This window comes from Bactrocera tryoni, unplaced genomic scaffold (genome assembly GCF_016617805.1).
Source record: "Bactrocera tryoni isolate S06 unplaced genomic scaffold, CSIRO_BtryS06_freeze2 scaffold_11, whole genome shotgun sequence".
In the NCBI taxonomy this organism is placed as follows: domain Eukaryota; kingdom Metazoa; phylum Arthropoda; class Insecta; order Diptera; family Tephritidae; genus Bactrocera; species Bactrocera tryoni.
The window spans coordinates 6495606-6510398 of NW_024395824.1; the positions used below are offsets into that span (position 1 = coordinate 6495606).

Here is a 14793-nt window from a genome sequence, read left to right on the forward strand (position 1 = left end):
GCTACGAAGGAGGTCTCAGGTGATAAGTATTGCACTAGCAGCAAAGTAATACCACTTATTCATTGCCTCGTTTTAAAAATTAAGCCTCTGAGCTTCGACGACTCGATTGCCAAAGAGCTACAGTCTCTGGTTCTTAAGGAGATTCAGAAGAGAATGGGTGTCATCGAAAACGTAACTCCCCTCGCTATAGCCACGGTATTGGACCCCAGATTCAAGAAAATGCATTTTACGGATCCGCTTGCATGCTCTGCTGCTGTAGGAAAAATAAAAGATCTCATGAAAGCCGCAGCCCACAACACGACCAAAGATTCGGAGTCATCGGAACTTTCTGATAAAAATGAGGATACCTATTCATTGTGGGAGGACCACCACAAGCTAGTCCATAAAAGTTGGAAATTGTCAAAGGCCGATGACACTATTTCTGATGAGCTGGCCATATATCTACGTTGCCCAGTGGGTAGACTCACTGAAAACCCATTGGAAATTTGGAAGGACTTGGAGATACAGCTCCCACAATTGAAGCCAATCGCATATAAATATCTGACCATGGTGGGAACGTCAGTCCCGTCAGAGCGACTGTTTTCAAAAGCGGCCCAAATCGTAACTCAGCAGAGAAATAGGCTTAAAGGCAAGAGATTAAACAAGCTTTTATTTTTGCAAACTATCCCTAAGGAATATTGGTATTAATAAAGAATGACATTATTTTTATTATTATAATTCTATTATTTATAATTCCATTTTCTTAAATTTAAAAAAAAAACACTCGATTTTGAAAAAAACATCGATGTTTCTTAAACGATGCATCGAACACCATCGATGTATATATTCGATGCATTGAATCGGAAAAAAAAAATCGATGTATTTCCGCAATGGACACCCCTACAGCATTCAATAGCGATACCCTACAGCGAGAGAATCAACAACAACAACACAGGATATAAAACAGCAGCAGGTTACAATAATTTAATAAATTAATATACATAGATTTACATGTTTCTATAGAGAACACAATTAACCCTTATTGATAATACACACACACCCATATATTTATATACATATACTTATATACCCAAAGTTATATTAAAGTGAATTTTATAACGTTTGAACTTAAACTAATATCTTTTAATTAAACGCAATCGGCCCCATACGTCGACATACCCCGACATTTATGGTCCTTCGAGCCGGATAATTAAAAGAAAAAGTCTTCGTGGGAATTTTACCAACAACATCGTTGGAGTTCCAGAACCAAACCCAAAAGTTAAAAGAGTACACCCAGCAAACAAAACCCCTATACGCTGACGCAATAAACACCCAACAAGTAATTAAAAACAAAAACGAACCGAACTTAACCAAAAGCGGAAAAAAGCTGTAAGTGCGACCCATATATTTTTCAATATAACAATACAATATAAAGTGCAAATCATATTTGTTAAAAAACACCCAATTGTCAAATTGTGTCCTTAAGAAGACTTAAGCATAATTTATTTGTTTTATTGGGTTGACAAAAATTTGATTTGCACTATTTAATTATATGTTCATACATATATACACACATAGTTACCCAAGAGAAGAAGTGCAATAATAAAATATATGCATATATTTTGACGTCGGCTATTGCATTCTTCTCGTTGAACTAAAATTACATATGTATATACTTAAATAAATATAAACCCGCTACATACCTAAATACGAATAGCGCACCCATTCGCTTATATTTGTTGGTGACGAAAATTGCTAGCGAACAGCACGTCAAAAGACAAATACCCAGTAGGAAATTAAAAAGGTGACACAGTAGGGAAAAATACAAAACCCTGCAAAAATTTTATTTATCGATTTTTTTTCTACAATTCATCGGAAATTTAATAATTTCCCATAAATATTAACAATCGGACACCATCGAGATAAAAGCAAGAAAATTAATTTGAAATTTTTAAAATAAATAAAGCACTATACAAAAAGTTTTTAAAATTTGTTTTCTTACATTTTCGTAACCCTACGCGACTTATTTTTCTCATTAAACTCAAAAAATCAAATATATCTTACCCAAAAATGGAAATGGAAGATTTCAAAATCACAACAACGGACTTAATTGAATTCGTGGAAGACCATCTTCAGACCCAAAGTGAAGATGAATCGGTCTATACCCTAGAAATTAAAAGGGTCGAACTAAATTCGCTTTATGAAAAAGCAAAGCGCTCATACGATGCGATTAGAAGAATTTCTCGCGAAAGTCATGAAAGCATCGATTTCTTTAAAGTGAAAGAAAAATACCAAAAAAGTTATCGAATGTACCTCTCTTCCTTAGCTTCCATCAACGAAGATGTAGATACGCGTAAAACACAGGTGTCAACCCAACCCATTAAGGAAAGGACTTCAGAAGCCACAATGATGGATTTCGCCCCTGCAGTTCACCTTCCACCATGCGACACCGACATCTTTTACGGAGATTACACAACCTGGCCCACCTTTAGGGATATGTTTACAGCCCTGTATATCCGTAACCCAAGGATTAGTAATGTTGAAAGACTCTTTCACCTTACTCAGAAGACCCGAGGAGAAGCAAGAGAGGTTATTCAAAACGCACCCCTTACAAATGATGGTTTCATACTTGCCTGGAAAAATTTAGTCGACCAATACGAACATAACAGGTTGGAGGTAAACACCCAATTAAAGACCCTTTTTAACCTACCCCAAGTAACTCAGGAAACAGGTTGTGCTATAAAAAGCTTACAACGTTCCGTTAATAACGTTTTAACCAATTTAAACAATCTTGAGATCGACACACAAAGCTGAGATCCGATATTGATATATCTTTGTAGTTCAAAACTACCTAAGCAAACTCTCGAAACTTTTGAATATACCCTAGCAGATAATTCAGATATACCGACGTGGTCAAATTTCGACAGTTTTTTAACCCACAAATACAAAACTCTCGAATCTGTTGGAAACTTCAAAGCTTCAGTAGCAAAATTACCCCCATTCCACACCGGTACAGTTAAAAGAACAGATGAAAAGAAATATAACACTTTTCATGCAAACGTGGCTGAAACGCCAATTGCTAGACCCTCTAACACCCAAAGAAATAATAATTTCAGCTTTACTCAAAATAATATAGATACAGAAAGCTGTAAGCTCTGCAAAAAGCAGCACCCTATTCGAGAGTGTCCCAAATTTCTCGCAATGAATGTAGAGACACGTACCTCCACAATCAAAAAATATGGTTATTGCTATAAGTGTCGTAAGTGTCACAAAAAACACAATACTCTGATACACAGAGACTCAAGCTTTCAACCTGAATCAACTCCGGAAATGCCAAACGTCACTAGTTCGAACCCAGAAAACGCTTCAAGTACCGCATTACCCACCCAAAGCACAAATACAAATCGGCAAGCCTACACTACAACTATACAGCCCACCATATCATCAACCCAAGACCCTCCCAACCCAAGTCGGAAGCAGATATTACTCGGTACTGCAATGGTTCAAATAGAACATAATGGCCAGCGATATTCCGCGAGAGCTCTTATTGGTTCAGGATCGGAAGCCACATTTATATCTCGAAGACTTCAGAGAAGTTTGGATATACCCACCCACTCTGTATCAGCCCAAGTGACCGGACTAAACAATGCAGTTTCAGCAACACCAACGAGTATTTGTGAAATCACGCTTTGCTCACTCTTAAACACAAATTATAAGCTATCAGCACAGGCATTTATACTAAATAGGCTAACTGATAATTTACCCTCATACCCCATAGATCCAAAGGAGTGTCTTAAAAATCTTGGATTCACGTTAGCCGACACCCAATTTCACAAACCCAGACCCGTGGATATACTAATCGGTAGTGATATCTATCCAAGTATTTTACTCAATGGAGTAAAGTGAAACACACTAGGTTCACACTTAGCTCAAGAGACAGAATTCGGATGGATATTGTCCGGACCCATCACCCAACCCACCCAAAATTCCACCATAGTTTCATTTCACAATAAAGTGAACCCTGAGAATCTACTCACACGTTTTTGGGAGGTGGAGGAAATCCCAAAGGAATCCGTAGTTTCCAAATCAGATCAAATTTGTGAGGAAATTTGCAAAAAAACTACCCGTCGTAATCCAGATGGGCGCTATATAGTAACCCTACCCTTCAAAGAACCCGACAATATTGATCGGATACTCTAGACATATAGCGTTGGCCCAATTCCTCAGAAATGAACGAGCTTTACTTAAAAAACCGGAAGTGAAAGCAGAATATGACAAAGCAATTATGGAATATTTGGAACTCGGACAAATGAAGAAAATAGAATATGACCCTTCTGTTAAAGCGACCCAATATTACTTACCACACCACGCAGTCATTAAACCCGATCGTATAACCACGAAATTGCGTGTGGTATTTAATGCATCTTGCCCCACGTCAAATAACAAAAGCTTAAATGACGTCTTACATATCGGGCCTACTTTACAGAAAGACCTTGTTATTCTGATCACAAATTCGTTTCTTCCAATTCGTTTTTAATGCGGATATTCAGAAAATATACCGGCAAATACTCGTAGACCCTAATCACACTCGGTTTCAAAGGATATTATTTAGGAAGTCCCCGGAAGACACAATAGAAGACTTCGAATTGCAAACAGTCACGTTCGGCATAAATTGTGCGCCGTATCTAGCGATCCGTACCCTCATGAAGCTAGCTGATGATATAGAAGAAACCCACCCATTAGCAGCCAAAATACTTCGCCAGGAAATGTATGTAGACGATGTTCTAGCTGGAACACATGACCTGACCACGGCAAAGTCAGCACGAGATGAACTCATTTCCGCTCTGAAGTCCCCAGGATTCGCTCTGCGAAAATGGACCTCCAATGACCCACACATTCTGAAAGGACTTCCACAGGATTATCTTTTAGAGACGGAAACACTCAACCTTTCGGAACCCGAGAACAACAAAACCCTGGGCATTCGATGGAACTCCAAAAAGGATTCATTTTTCTTCCTCGTCAACCCAATGGAGAAAAAACCCGCACACACCAAACGTGAAGTTTTATCAGCCATAGCAAAATTGTTTGACCCAGCCGGTTGGCTTAGTCCAATAGTAATCACGGCAAAAATAATTATGCAACAAATATGGCTAGATAAAACTGACTGGGATGAAAGCCTGAAGCCCCTTACCCTTCATCGATGGAACAGTTTCGTAAAGGATTATGAAAACATAAATAAAATTGAAATACCCAGATGGACCCATTTTGACCCAACAGCCACCATCGAATTCCACGGTTTCTCTGATGCTTCAGAAAAAGCATATGCCGCGACACTTTTCATAAGGGTTTCAGTTGGACACAAAATATGGACAACTCTCTTAGTCTCAAAAACAAGAGTTGCTCCCATTAAGACCGTATCCCTACCCAGATTGGAACTCTGTGGAGCGGTTCTACTAGCTAACCTTGTTAACTCTACCCTATCCCAACTACACCTAACCCAATATAAAAATTATTTTTGGACTGACTCAACCATAGTTCTCGCTTGGTTAAACAAACCACCCTGTTCATGGACCACTTTCGTTTCTCATCGAGTAGCCGCAATCACCGAGAAAGTGGGAGTCGATAATTGGAACCATGTGGAAAGCGAAGACAACCCCGCAGACTTAGCAAGCCGAGGATGTACACCCACCGATCTATTTAATTGCAACCTCTGGTGGCATGGACCCCAATGGCTACAACATGAAAAGGAGCGTTTTCCAGCATCGGAGAAAACATACAACACTACCGTGGAACTCAAACCCGTTAAGACGTTTGCGATAACCACCCAAGAGGATATACTCGAAAGGTTTTCCTCATTCCCCAGAGCTATTCGCGTTATCGCTTACCTATTCAGGTTTTGCGCAAATGCCTCACCAAGGAGGCGAGAAATTGATTACTCAAACCATGAAATAACCCCGGAAGAGTTCAAAACAACCCGAATGAAGTTAATTATTCACACCCAAAAAACACATTTCCGAGAAGAATATGATGCATTGACCCGTAAAATCCAAATACATAAGAAAAGTTCATTATTGACTTTAAATCCATTCATTGACCCTAAAGGAGTTATGCGAAGTGACGGAAGATTAACCAATTCCGCAGCGCTATCATATAATGAGCGCCACCTTATCTTATTACGCTATAATAGTCGTATAACAAAATTACTAACTCAATTTACCCATTTAGCAACGTTACACGGCGGAAATCAGCTAGTTCTCCGACTCCTAAGGACAGAATTCTGGATACCCAAAGCAAAGATGCTGATTAAAACAATAATTCATCAATGCAAAACGTGCATCATACACAACAAGGCTCAACAAACTCAAATAATGGCAGCTCTTCCAAATGAACGAACCATCCTAACCCGGCCGTTTGCTGCCACTGGTATCGACTTTGCTGGACCCTACGACATCAAAAACTACACTGGGAGAGCATGTCTAATCACCAAAGGATATATATGTGTATTTGTATGCTTCTCAACTAAAGCAATACATCTCGAACCCGTTAGCGATCTCACTACGCAAGCCTTCCTAGCAGCGTTCTCCCGTTTCTTCTCGAGGCGTGGATGTCCCGGAAATCTTTATTCCGACAACGGAACAAACTTTATAGGAGCTTCACAGTTGCTAATGAAAGATCGGCGTGAATTATTACAGACACTTCGAACTCAAATTACATCTCTCCATAGCCATCAAAATATCTCTTCAACCCACCAGGAGCTCCACATATGGGTGGATTATGGGAAGCAGGCGTAAAAAGTCTAAAAACCCACCTAAAAAAGATCGCAAAACTACAAAAATTCACGTTTGAAGAATTTGCTACCCTATTGACCCGCATTGAAAGTTGTTTAAACTCTCGGCCAATAAGCCCCATAAGCGACGACTCATCAAACTTGGAACCTCTAACTCAGGACACTTCCTTATAGGTACCCCATTGTTAACCCCTGCCGAACCCAATTTAGAGGATGCAAACTTAAGCATCGTTAACAGATGGCAGAAACTAAAAATACTCTACCAGCACATTTGCAAGAGATGGAAGGAAGAGTACCTTAAGGAGCTACACAAACGATACAAATGGAAACATCCACAACGTAATATTGAAGTTAACGACTTAGTCGTTATAAGAAACGAAAATATTTCACCCAACGAATGGAAGCTCGGTCGAATACAAAAGGTCTTCCCCGGCTTAGACAATAAAACACGAGTGGTTGAAATCCGAACTGCTCAAGGCACAATAACCCGCCCCATCACAAAAATTGTGATATTAAGTACAGAATAATTTAAAAGTTTTCTCTTCCTTTTCAGTGAAATGGCCCCAACAATCACCAACTCACCCAAACCTCGTCGTATGAGCTCGACCATTACCATCCGGTCCCGTAGCGCAACAAGCCAAGCATTACGTAGCATTACGCCAATTTCGGAAGACGAAACGATGTCACGACGCATGCGGCGTTTCAAGTCGACCCTTCCCACTATTCGTGAGGAAAAGGAATGTGATGATCGCACAACCCGAAAAACGATCTCACATCACAGAAAACCCACGTCACATCGTCATGTCGCCTGCGGAATATGCAAAAAAAGACCACCGTCTAGTGACTTGCGCTACATACTCTTCATACAACATAAATAAGAAATACGAAGCAGTAATAAAACACCACTACTGCGTTAATTGCTTAGCCAGGTCGCACAAGACAGAAGGATGCACAAGCAAAAATCGATGCTCCACTTGTCATGGGAAGCATCATTCATCCCTACACGGGACATCCGAGGCTATATCCGGCCAACGATGCAAATACTGTTGAGAAACATCCACTTGCGACAGAGACCCGACTACCATCCTTACTGGCTAAGCAGACCCTATTACCCACACTGAAGATCCGTTTAAGATGCGATGGCGAATGGTATAAAGTTCAAGCCATTTTGAACCCTACCCTCAAAATTACAAATATAGCGGCCGAACTCGTTAAAAAATTAAAACTGCCAATTACATACCTCAACACTTATCGTATTTGTAGCATCAAAATTAGTTCAAATAATGATACAAAGTTTTGTTTGGAATGTAACGCAGTTATAACACACAAGTTACCCAAAAAACCATATGAGCGGGACTTAAGTGACGATGTGCATATGCGCTTTGAACATTTAGTCCTCGCTGACCCTCAATTCCACAGCAACAAAGAGCTAACGTTGGAGATTGGAGCGGATATATACCCTCAAATTATCAGAAGTGGACTCTTTAAACCCGATAATGGTACAGTGGTGGCGCAGAATACAGCATTTGGCTGGACCCTTACTGGCACCATCTAACCCTAAGTATACTTCTGATAATTACTACATTTCATTTCAAAACCTTCAATCAATTACCCTGTTAATACTAAAATTATTTCGCAGATTCTGCAAGGTGGCCGGGATGTTTAATCCAAACAAATACTCCTCTGCATTACTCCCACAAATTACAAAAAGTAATAGAGGCGTAATGTAGAGGAGTATCAACCGCCCCAACTTCACGCAACAGTCGAAAAAGGAGAAACGAAGAAAACATTTTCCCGCGCTTTTTAGCAAAAAGATATTATTATCCCGCCAACACAGGAGTGAACATCGAAAGCGAAGCTGCGCCATAAAATAAAACATTTATTCTCAACTATAACAAGTGAACTATAAGTGACATATCGGGTGATTTTTTAAGAGCTTGATAACTTTTTTTAAAAAAAAACGCATAAAATTTGCAAAATCTCATCGGTTCTTTATTTGAAACGTTAGATTGGTTCATGACATTTACTTTTTGAAGATAATTTCATTTTAAATGTTGACCGCGGCTGCGTCTTAGGTGGTCCATTCGGAAAGTCAATTTTGGGCAACTTTTTCGAGCATTTCGGCCAGAATAGCCCGAATTTCTTCGGAAATGTTGTCTTCAAAGCTGGAATAGTTGCTGGCTTATTTCTGTAGACTTTAGACTTGACGTAGCCCCACAAAAATAGTCTAAAGGCGTTAAATCGCATGATCTTGGTGGCCAACTTACGGGTCCATTTTTGAGATGAATTGTTCTCCGAAGTTTTCCTCAAAATGGCCATAGAATCGCGAGCTGTGGCATGTAGCGCCATCTTGTTGAAACCACATGTCAACCAAGATGCTAACAAACTTTTTGTTGCCAAAAATGGAAGAACTGAACTTGGTTGACATGTGGTTTCAACAAGATGGCGCTACATGCCACACAGCTTTCTCGCGATTCTATGGCCATTTTGAGGGAAAACTTCGGAGAACAATTCATCTCAAGAAATGGACCCGTAAGTTGCCACCAAGATCATGCGATTTAACGCCTTTAGACTATTTTTTGTGGGGCTACGCCAAGTCTAAAGTCTACAGAAATAAGCCAGCAACTATTCCAGCTTTGAAGACAACATTTCCTGAAGAAATTCGGGCTATTCCGGCCGAAATGCTCGAAAAAGTTGCCCAAAATTGGACTCTTCCGAATGGACCACCTAAGACGCAGCCGCGGTCAACATTTAAATGAAATTATCTTCAAAAAGTAAATGTCATGAACCAATCTAACGTTTCAAATAAAGAACCGATGAGATTTTGCAAATTTTATGCGTTTTTTTTTAAAAAAAAGTTATCAAGCTCTTAAAAAATCACCCGATAGAAGTGAACAAAATCAAGCGAATTCTATAATTACATAAAGCGATACAAGCGAACACGGACAACAAATTTACGTTTATTACAATATAGTGAACACGGAGAGTGAAAGTGTGTCATCCGGTCATATTTACATAAAGGAAAACATTTGGTACCTTTTCTTCAACAACAACCCCTTGATCAACAACAACAACACAGGAATCATAATCCACAACAGGTTGTAATAATTAAATAAACTAACATAGAATTACATATATATTATATCTCTACAAAATAAACCAATTAACCCGTATTGGAAAAACACACACACCCATATATTTATATATACACACAATTATATTTGTATATATCCTAATTGAATATTAAACCAGAGTTTTATAACGTTTAAACTGAAATTAATTATCTTTTAATTATTCGCAATCGACCCCATACGTCGATATACCCCGAGAGTATGAATTGCGTAAACTTTGTCTTGCCACGATACGGAAAGAATTGCTCATCAATCGTTACATTTTCATGCGGCTCATCGTTTCTGGCGAGGTTTTCATTTAAAAAATTCCATATATCGCGAATTGCGACAGCCTTATCAGATTGTAGTCGGAATGAACGTGTGCGGCCATCATCGAAACGGATATATCGCCTCAATAACTTGAATCGTTTGAGTGGCATCTGTTTGCCACAAAAATGATGGTTTGCGATTACATGAAGCAACTTTAGTTGCTAATTCTCGGGCGATTCTCTTTTGCTGTCGCCCGTTACCTTCACACGAGCAACTTGTGTTGCGCAATTCTGCTCGAGTTTTTTTCTCATTCCCTTTCACTTTACTTTAACCCATTGTCGTTTCTTTTTCCTTATAGGTATTTGGGCCACTCTATCACATATATTAATTAGCTCTGTCAATTAAGAAATACATTTTATTTATTAAAACCAACATATATCACCCTTTTCACTATCGTCTGAATCAATTTGTATGGCTTCCTCCATACATTTCACAATATCTTTAATTAATTCGATTTTTTCCTCATACTCCATTTTCTAAAATATTTATATTATATTATGTGTATTTGTATACATATTTGCAAATTAATTACCAAAAGATGAAATTAAATTTTTTAAATATATTCAAAATATTAATTTCAAAAAAATATACGCAAATGCAACTATGTACTACGAAAGAAAGAACACGAATGCCGAAAAACTTCGCAGCGAACTGTTACGAATAAGAACACAAAGCGAGTTGCTGAACACTGGAAACTTGGCGCGATTCCCCTCTCCTCGTCGCCCCCTCGCCAATAAACCAAGAGTTGCCGCAACAAAAGTTGCTTCGTGTGATAAGGCTCATGTAAACTGCACATTATTGTGCGGTACACCAGAAGCAATAAGAATGCCAATAAATGCATCAAGTTCGGTGCTAGTGAAGTCCACCCAAACTTTAGGTTTTCAATTTAGATTTTCTGCATTCCATTTTGCAAATTGGTCTCTTCCATAACGATTTGTTTGACTGATGATAATGAATGAAATATTGGTAGTAAAAAACTGTTTGAATACCTCAATGGGAACAGATTTTTGTTGCTTTGGTCCAGGCCTAAAGCGCATAATATTGTGTGCACGAGTACGAATTGATTCATTAGGCTTTTTTTTCCATTCTGTCCCATCTTTACCGTAGTAAGAAGTTTCAGTAGCAGCTGGAGTTTCACGCTTTTCTTCCTCTACACCATCGATTACTTCCTTTTCGTCGCTATCTAATATTTCATTCGGCTCGACTTCAATTTCATTGTAAATATCCGATGCATCTTCAAATGGCACATAATCGACATCTCTATCATCGTCATCGCTTTCGAATGGATCCACTTCTTCACGCTTAACATCATTCTTTTCATTTTGAATGTCATTTACCAATGCTGATGTTAAGCGATCATAAAAATCTGCACTGATGTTTCTAGAACGTAATCGTGTATTATACACATATTCCACTTCATCACTCATTATTATAACCAAAGCGAACAGAATAATAAAAATCAAGATCTGGCGCGAAATATGCGTATTTTCATTGTCATCAACTGACTTGCATAATACAAAAGAATACAGAAAACGAATTCATTAGAGAGAGAGAAGAAGAATACTGTAGCAAAAATAAACACACAAAATCCTGGTTTTGTTTGTAAACACACTCTTCTTTTGAAAGTGTAAACACAATGGCTACGACAGACTGCAGCGGCACGACAGTGAACTGAAAACGTCGTTGTGCACCTTACTGCATGTACATTTGTGAGAAGCAACAACAACACAATGGCCGACATGTACACAAAACAACGCAGTTGTCCATTTTGTATGTACACAATTTCGTTGTGGCCATACTAATTCCTTTCACTTCAATGAAGTTTTAATATTTTGTTCAAAATGAAATTTTTTATGCAAAAAATAAGTAAATAGGTAAATATTTTTGCTTTAAATTATCACTTGTTATTACAAATGATATAATAGAGCTATAATATAGCTATTTTATGCTTTTATTTGTAAAATAACATCAAGTTTGTTAGAGCTGTGAATAATTTTACATTTTACATATTAGTGGCATCACCACTCTACCACCTCTTTCTATTTTCCATTCTACTGTCAACTCTACTGTCGTCGTACTGTCGTTGGCAAAAATAGGAGGATATTGAAGTTAGCGAGAACGACAACTGTCGGCCTGCAGTCGTGTAGTCGTGCAGCTGTCAAAATAACACTGCCCATAAGAACGTGTGTATTTTAATATTTGACAGATGTAGTTTGCAGTCTGTCGTAGCCATTGTGTTTACACTTTGACTGTTTCCCTCTTTTTCTCTTCTTTCGCACGAACAAGTCGAGCGCAAATAGCTCGCTATAGACCCGAATGAACATATGTATTTATGCATGTGGGTATGTTTATATGAGTGCTAGATAAACATACAAACCAATTTGGACACGTAACGAACATGAAAACAGAGAAATCAACCGTGCGAAGTGATAGAAACATACCAAAGTTCATATATTTTCATACAAAAGCCACGCACCATTGGTACAAAAATGAAGTTCTTTATAATAAAATCTATATTAAGGGCGGGAATGTCATTGAAAGAGCCTTTGGGGTTTTCAAGTCTCGTTTCCGGTGCCTATCCAAAAAGCGGGTACTGAGGTATACTACACTTACACCTTCAAGCGCCGCGTCCTTGGTATACTTGCGCAATTCTTGACAAACATAGTATTTGCGACCTCGATGAACACGATATTGAAAACTTTGAAGACTCTTCTTTCGATAATATCTCTACAGTTCAAACAAACACCGCAGAAATAAGTGCACGACGTAACTGCTTAAATTCTCTCTCACACTCTTTTTAAATACTTATCTTAAACTTAATAAATTTTTAATTTATATTTTCATAACAAATCTTAAATTTACTTCATTTACTTCAATTCTCTTCTTCATCATAGCTATCATATCTGCAAACATTTCTTGTGATGTGTGCTTTCGGCCACATGAAGTTGATTGCAGGTCGTTGACTACTGGATTCTGCGGATCGATCCGGGTAACTTCCAACTCTGACGATTCAGTTTGCTGCATGGGCCCTTCTTTCTACTTTTGCTTTTCTTGCCCTCGATCGTATTTGGTTTTTCCAAAGGCTTAAACACTGTAAAAAAAGACAAATATTTATTACAATTGAAATATATGTACATTAGGGTGTGCCATTTTGAGGAAACCTTTTTTTTCAACTGAAAAACAGGCTCAAAACTTTCGAAATGTGTAAAAAAAAGTCACTCAAAAGATGAGCTCTTAATATTAATATTAGGAGGTGCCTCTTTCAAATTTTCTGTTTTCCATATAAATTACATGGAAAAAAAATCGTTTTTTTTGTGGTGGTTATTCTGCGGAGGTTATTATATGTGCACGCGATGGCTGTCAGTTGGGATAATAAACTCGATTCGGATTCTACTCGAGAATCGAGTTTTCTCGTAAAATAATCGCTCTAACGAAATTAGTACCATTGTCCGAATAGAGATCGGCGGGACATCCGCGCCTGGAAAAGAAACGTGCGAATGCATTGTTGGTAAGATCATTTACTGGCTCTAGATGAATTGCTTTGGTTGCAAAACAAACAAATACGCATACATAAACTTTTGTGATCAGACATGCTCTGCCGGTGTAATTTTTTATCTCGTAGGGACCGGCGAAATCGATTCCTGTTGCTGCGAATGGACGGGTTAAGGTGGTACGTTCTGCGGGTAGTGCTGCTACAATCTGAGTAGTGTTGCACTTTTTTTGCGTTTTGCACTGATGAATGGTAGACTTGATGAGGGTTTTCAGCTTCGGTATCCAAAATTCCGAACGCATAAGTCGTAAGACTAGCTGGTTGCCGCCATGAAGGGTTATTAGATGGGAAAATTGGGTGAGTAGTTTGGCTAATCGACTGCTATAGGGTAGTATAATCGGATAACGCTCATTGTATGATAATGCCGCTGAACTGCTCAACCGACCATTAACTCGCATTATTCCTTTGGGATCGATTAGAGCGTTTAGTGTCAAAATTGTACTTTTTTTGGGTATGCTGATTTTCTGGGTAAAGGCTTCATACTCTTCCTGGAAATCTTCTCTTTGTCTTCTTTTGGGATAAAATAATTAGCTTCGTACGGGTAGTGTTGACCTCTTCTGGAGTTATTTTCAACGTTGTGTATGACTGTTGTGATTTATTGGATGACGCATTCGAATAGAATCTGAACAAATATGCTACAACTCGAATGGCATTGGGTAAGGATGAGAATCTATCCAGTATATCTTCTTGTGTTGTGTTCACGAAGGTCTTGATTGGTCGGAGTTCCAGTGTTGTATCGATTGATTTTTTGGTAACTGGACAGTGTTTCGGGTCGAGTGTTAGCCATTGGGGTCCGTGCCACTAGAGGTCATTGTTAACCATTTCCAGAGGTGTGCTTCCGCGAGTAGCTAGATCTGCCGGATTGTTTGACCTTCGACGTGAGTCCAATTTTCGGTTCCAACCTTTTCTGCGATTGTGGCAATTCGGTGGAATACAAAGGTTGCCCTTGTGCATGGGGGTTTGCTAAGCCATTATAGAACAATTGTGGAATCCGTCCAAAGGTGAGTACGGTATTGGGTTATACTTAGTTGGGGTAG

The 14793-nt window shown here is 38.7% G+C and overlaps 2 protein-coding genes across 2 annotated transcripts; both read left to right on the forward strand.

Moving 5' to 3' along the window:
- The first annotated feature begins 911 nt into the window (after positions 1–911).
- LOC120779905 lies at positions 912–7704 on the forward strand. Its single transcript, XM_040112252.1, has 2 exons — positions 912–952; positions 7320–7704. Exon 2 carries the CDS (start codon positions 7324–7326, stop codon positions 7642–7644), a length of 321 nt encoding a protein of 106 aa, XP_039968186.1. The 5' UTR covers positions 912–952; positions 7320–7323; the 3' UTR covers positions 7645–7704.
- Positions 4594–7293, forward strand: LOC120779562. Its single transcript, XM_040111905.1, has 2 exons — positions 4594–6168; positions 6941–7293. Exons 1-2 carry the CDS (start codon positions 4683–4685, stop codon positions 7291–7293), a joined length of 1839 nt encoding a protein of 612 aa, XP_039967839.1. The 5' UTR covers positions 4594–4682.
- Positions 7705–14793: the final 7089 nt, after the last annotated feature.

What these genes read in the sequence shown, in the direction of transcription:
- LOC120779905 (XM_040112252.1), top strand. Translation starts at nt 7,324, where the DNA reads ATGGCCCCAACAATCACCAACTCACCCAAACCTCGTCGTATGAGCTCG.
- LOC120779562 (XM_040111905.1), top strand. Translation starts at nt 4,683, where the DNA reads ATGAAGCTAGCTGATGATATAGAAGAAACCCACCCATTAGCAGCCAAA. An exon ending in CTTATTACGCTATAATAGTC is followed by an intron (nt 6,169 to 6,940) that starts GTATAACAAAAT and finishes ACTTCCTTATAG; the next exon opens with GTACCCCATTGTTAACCCCT.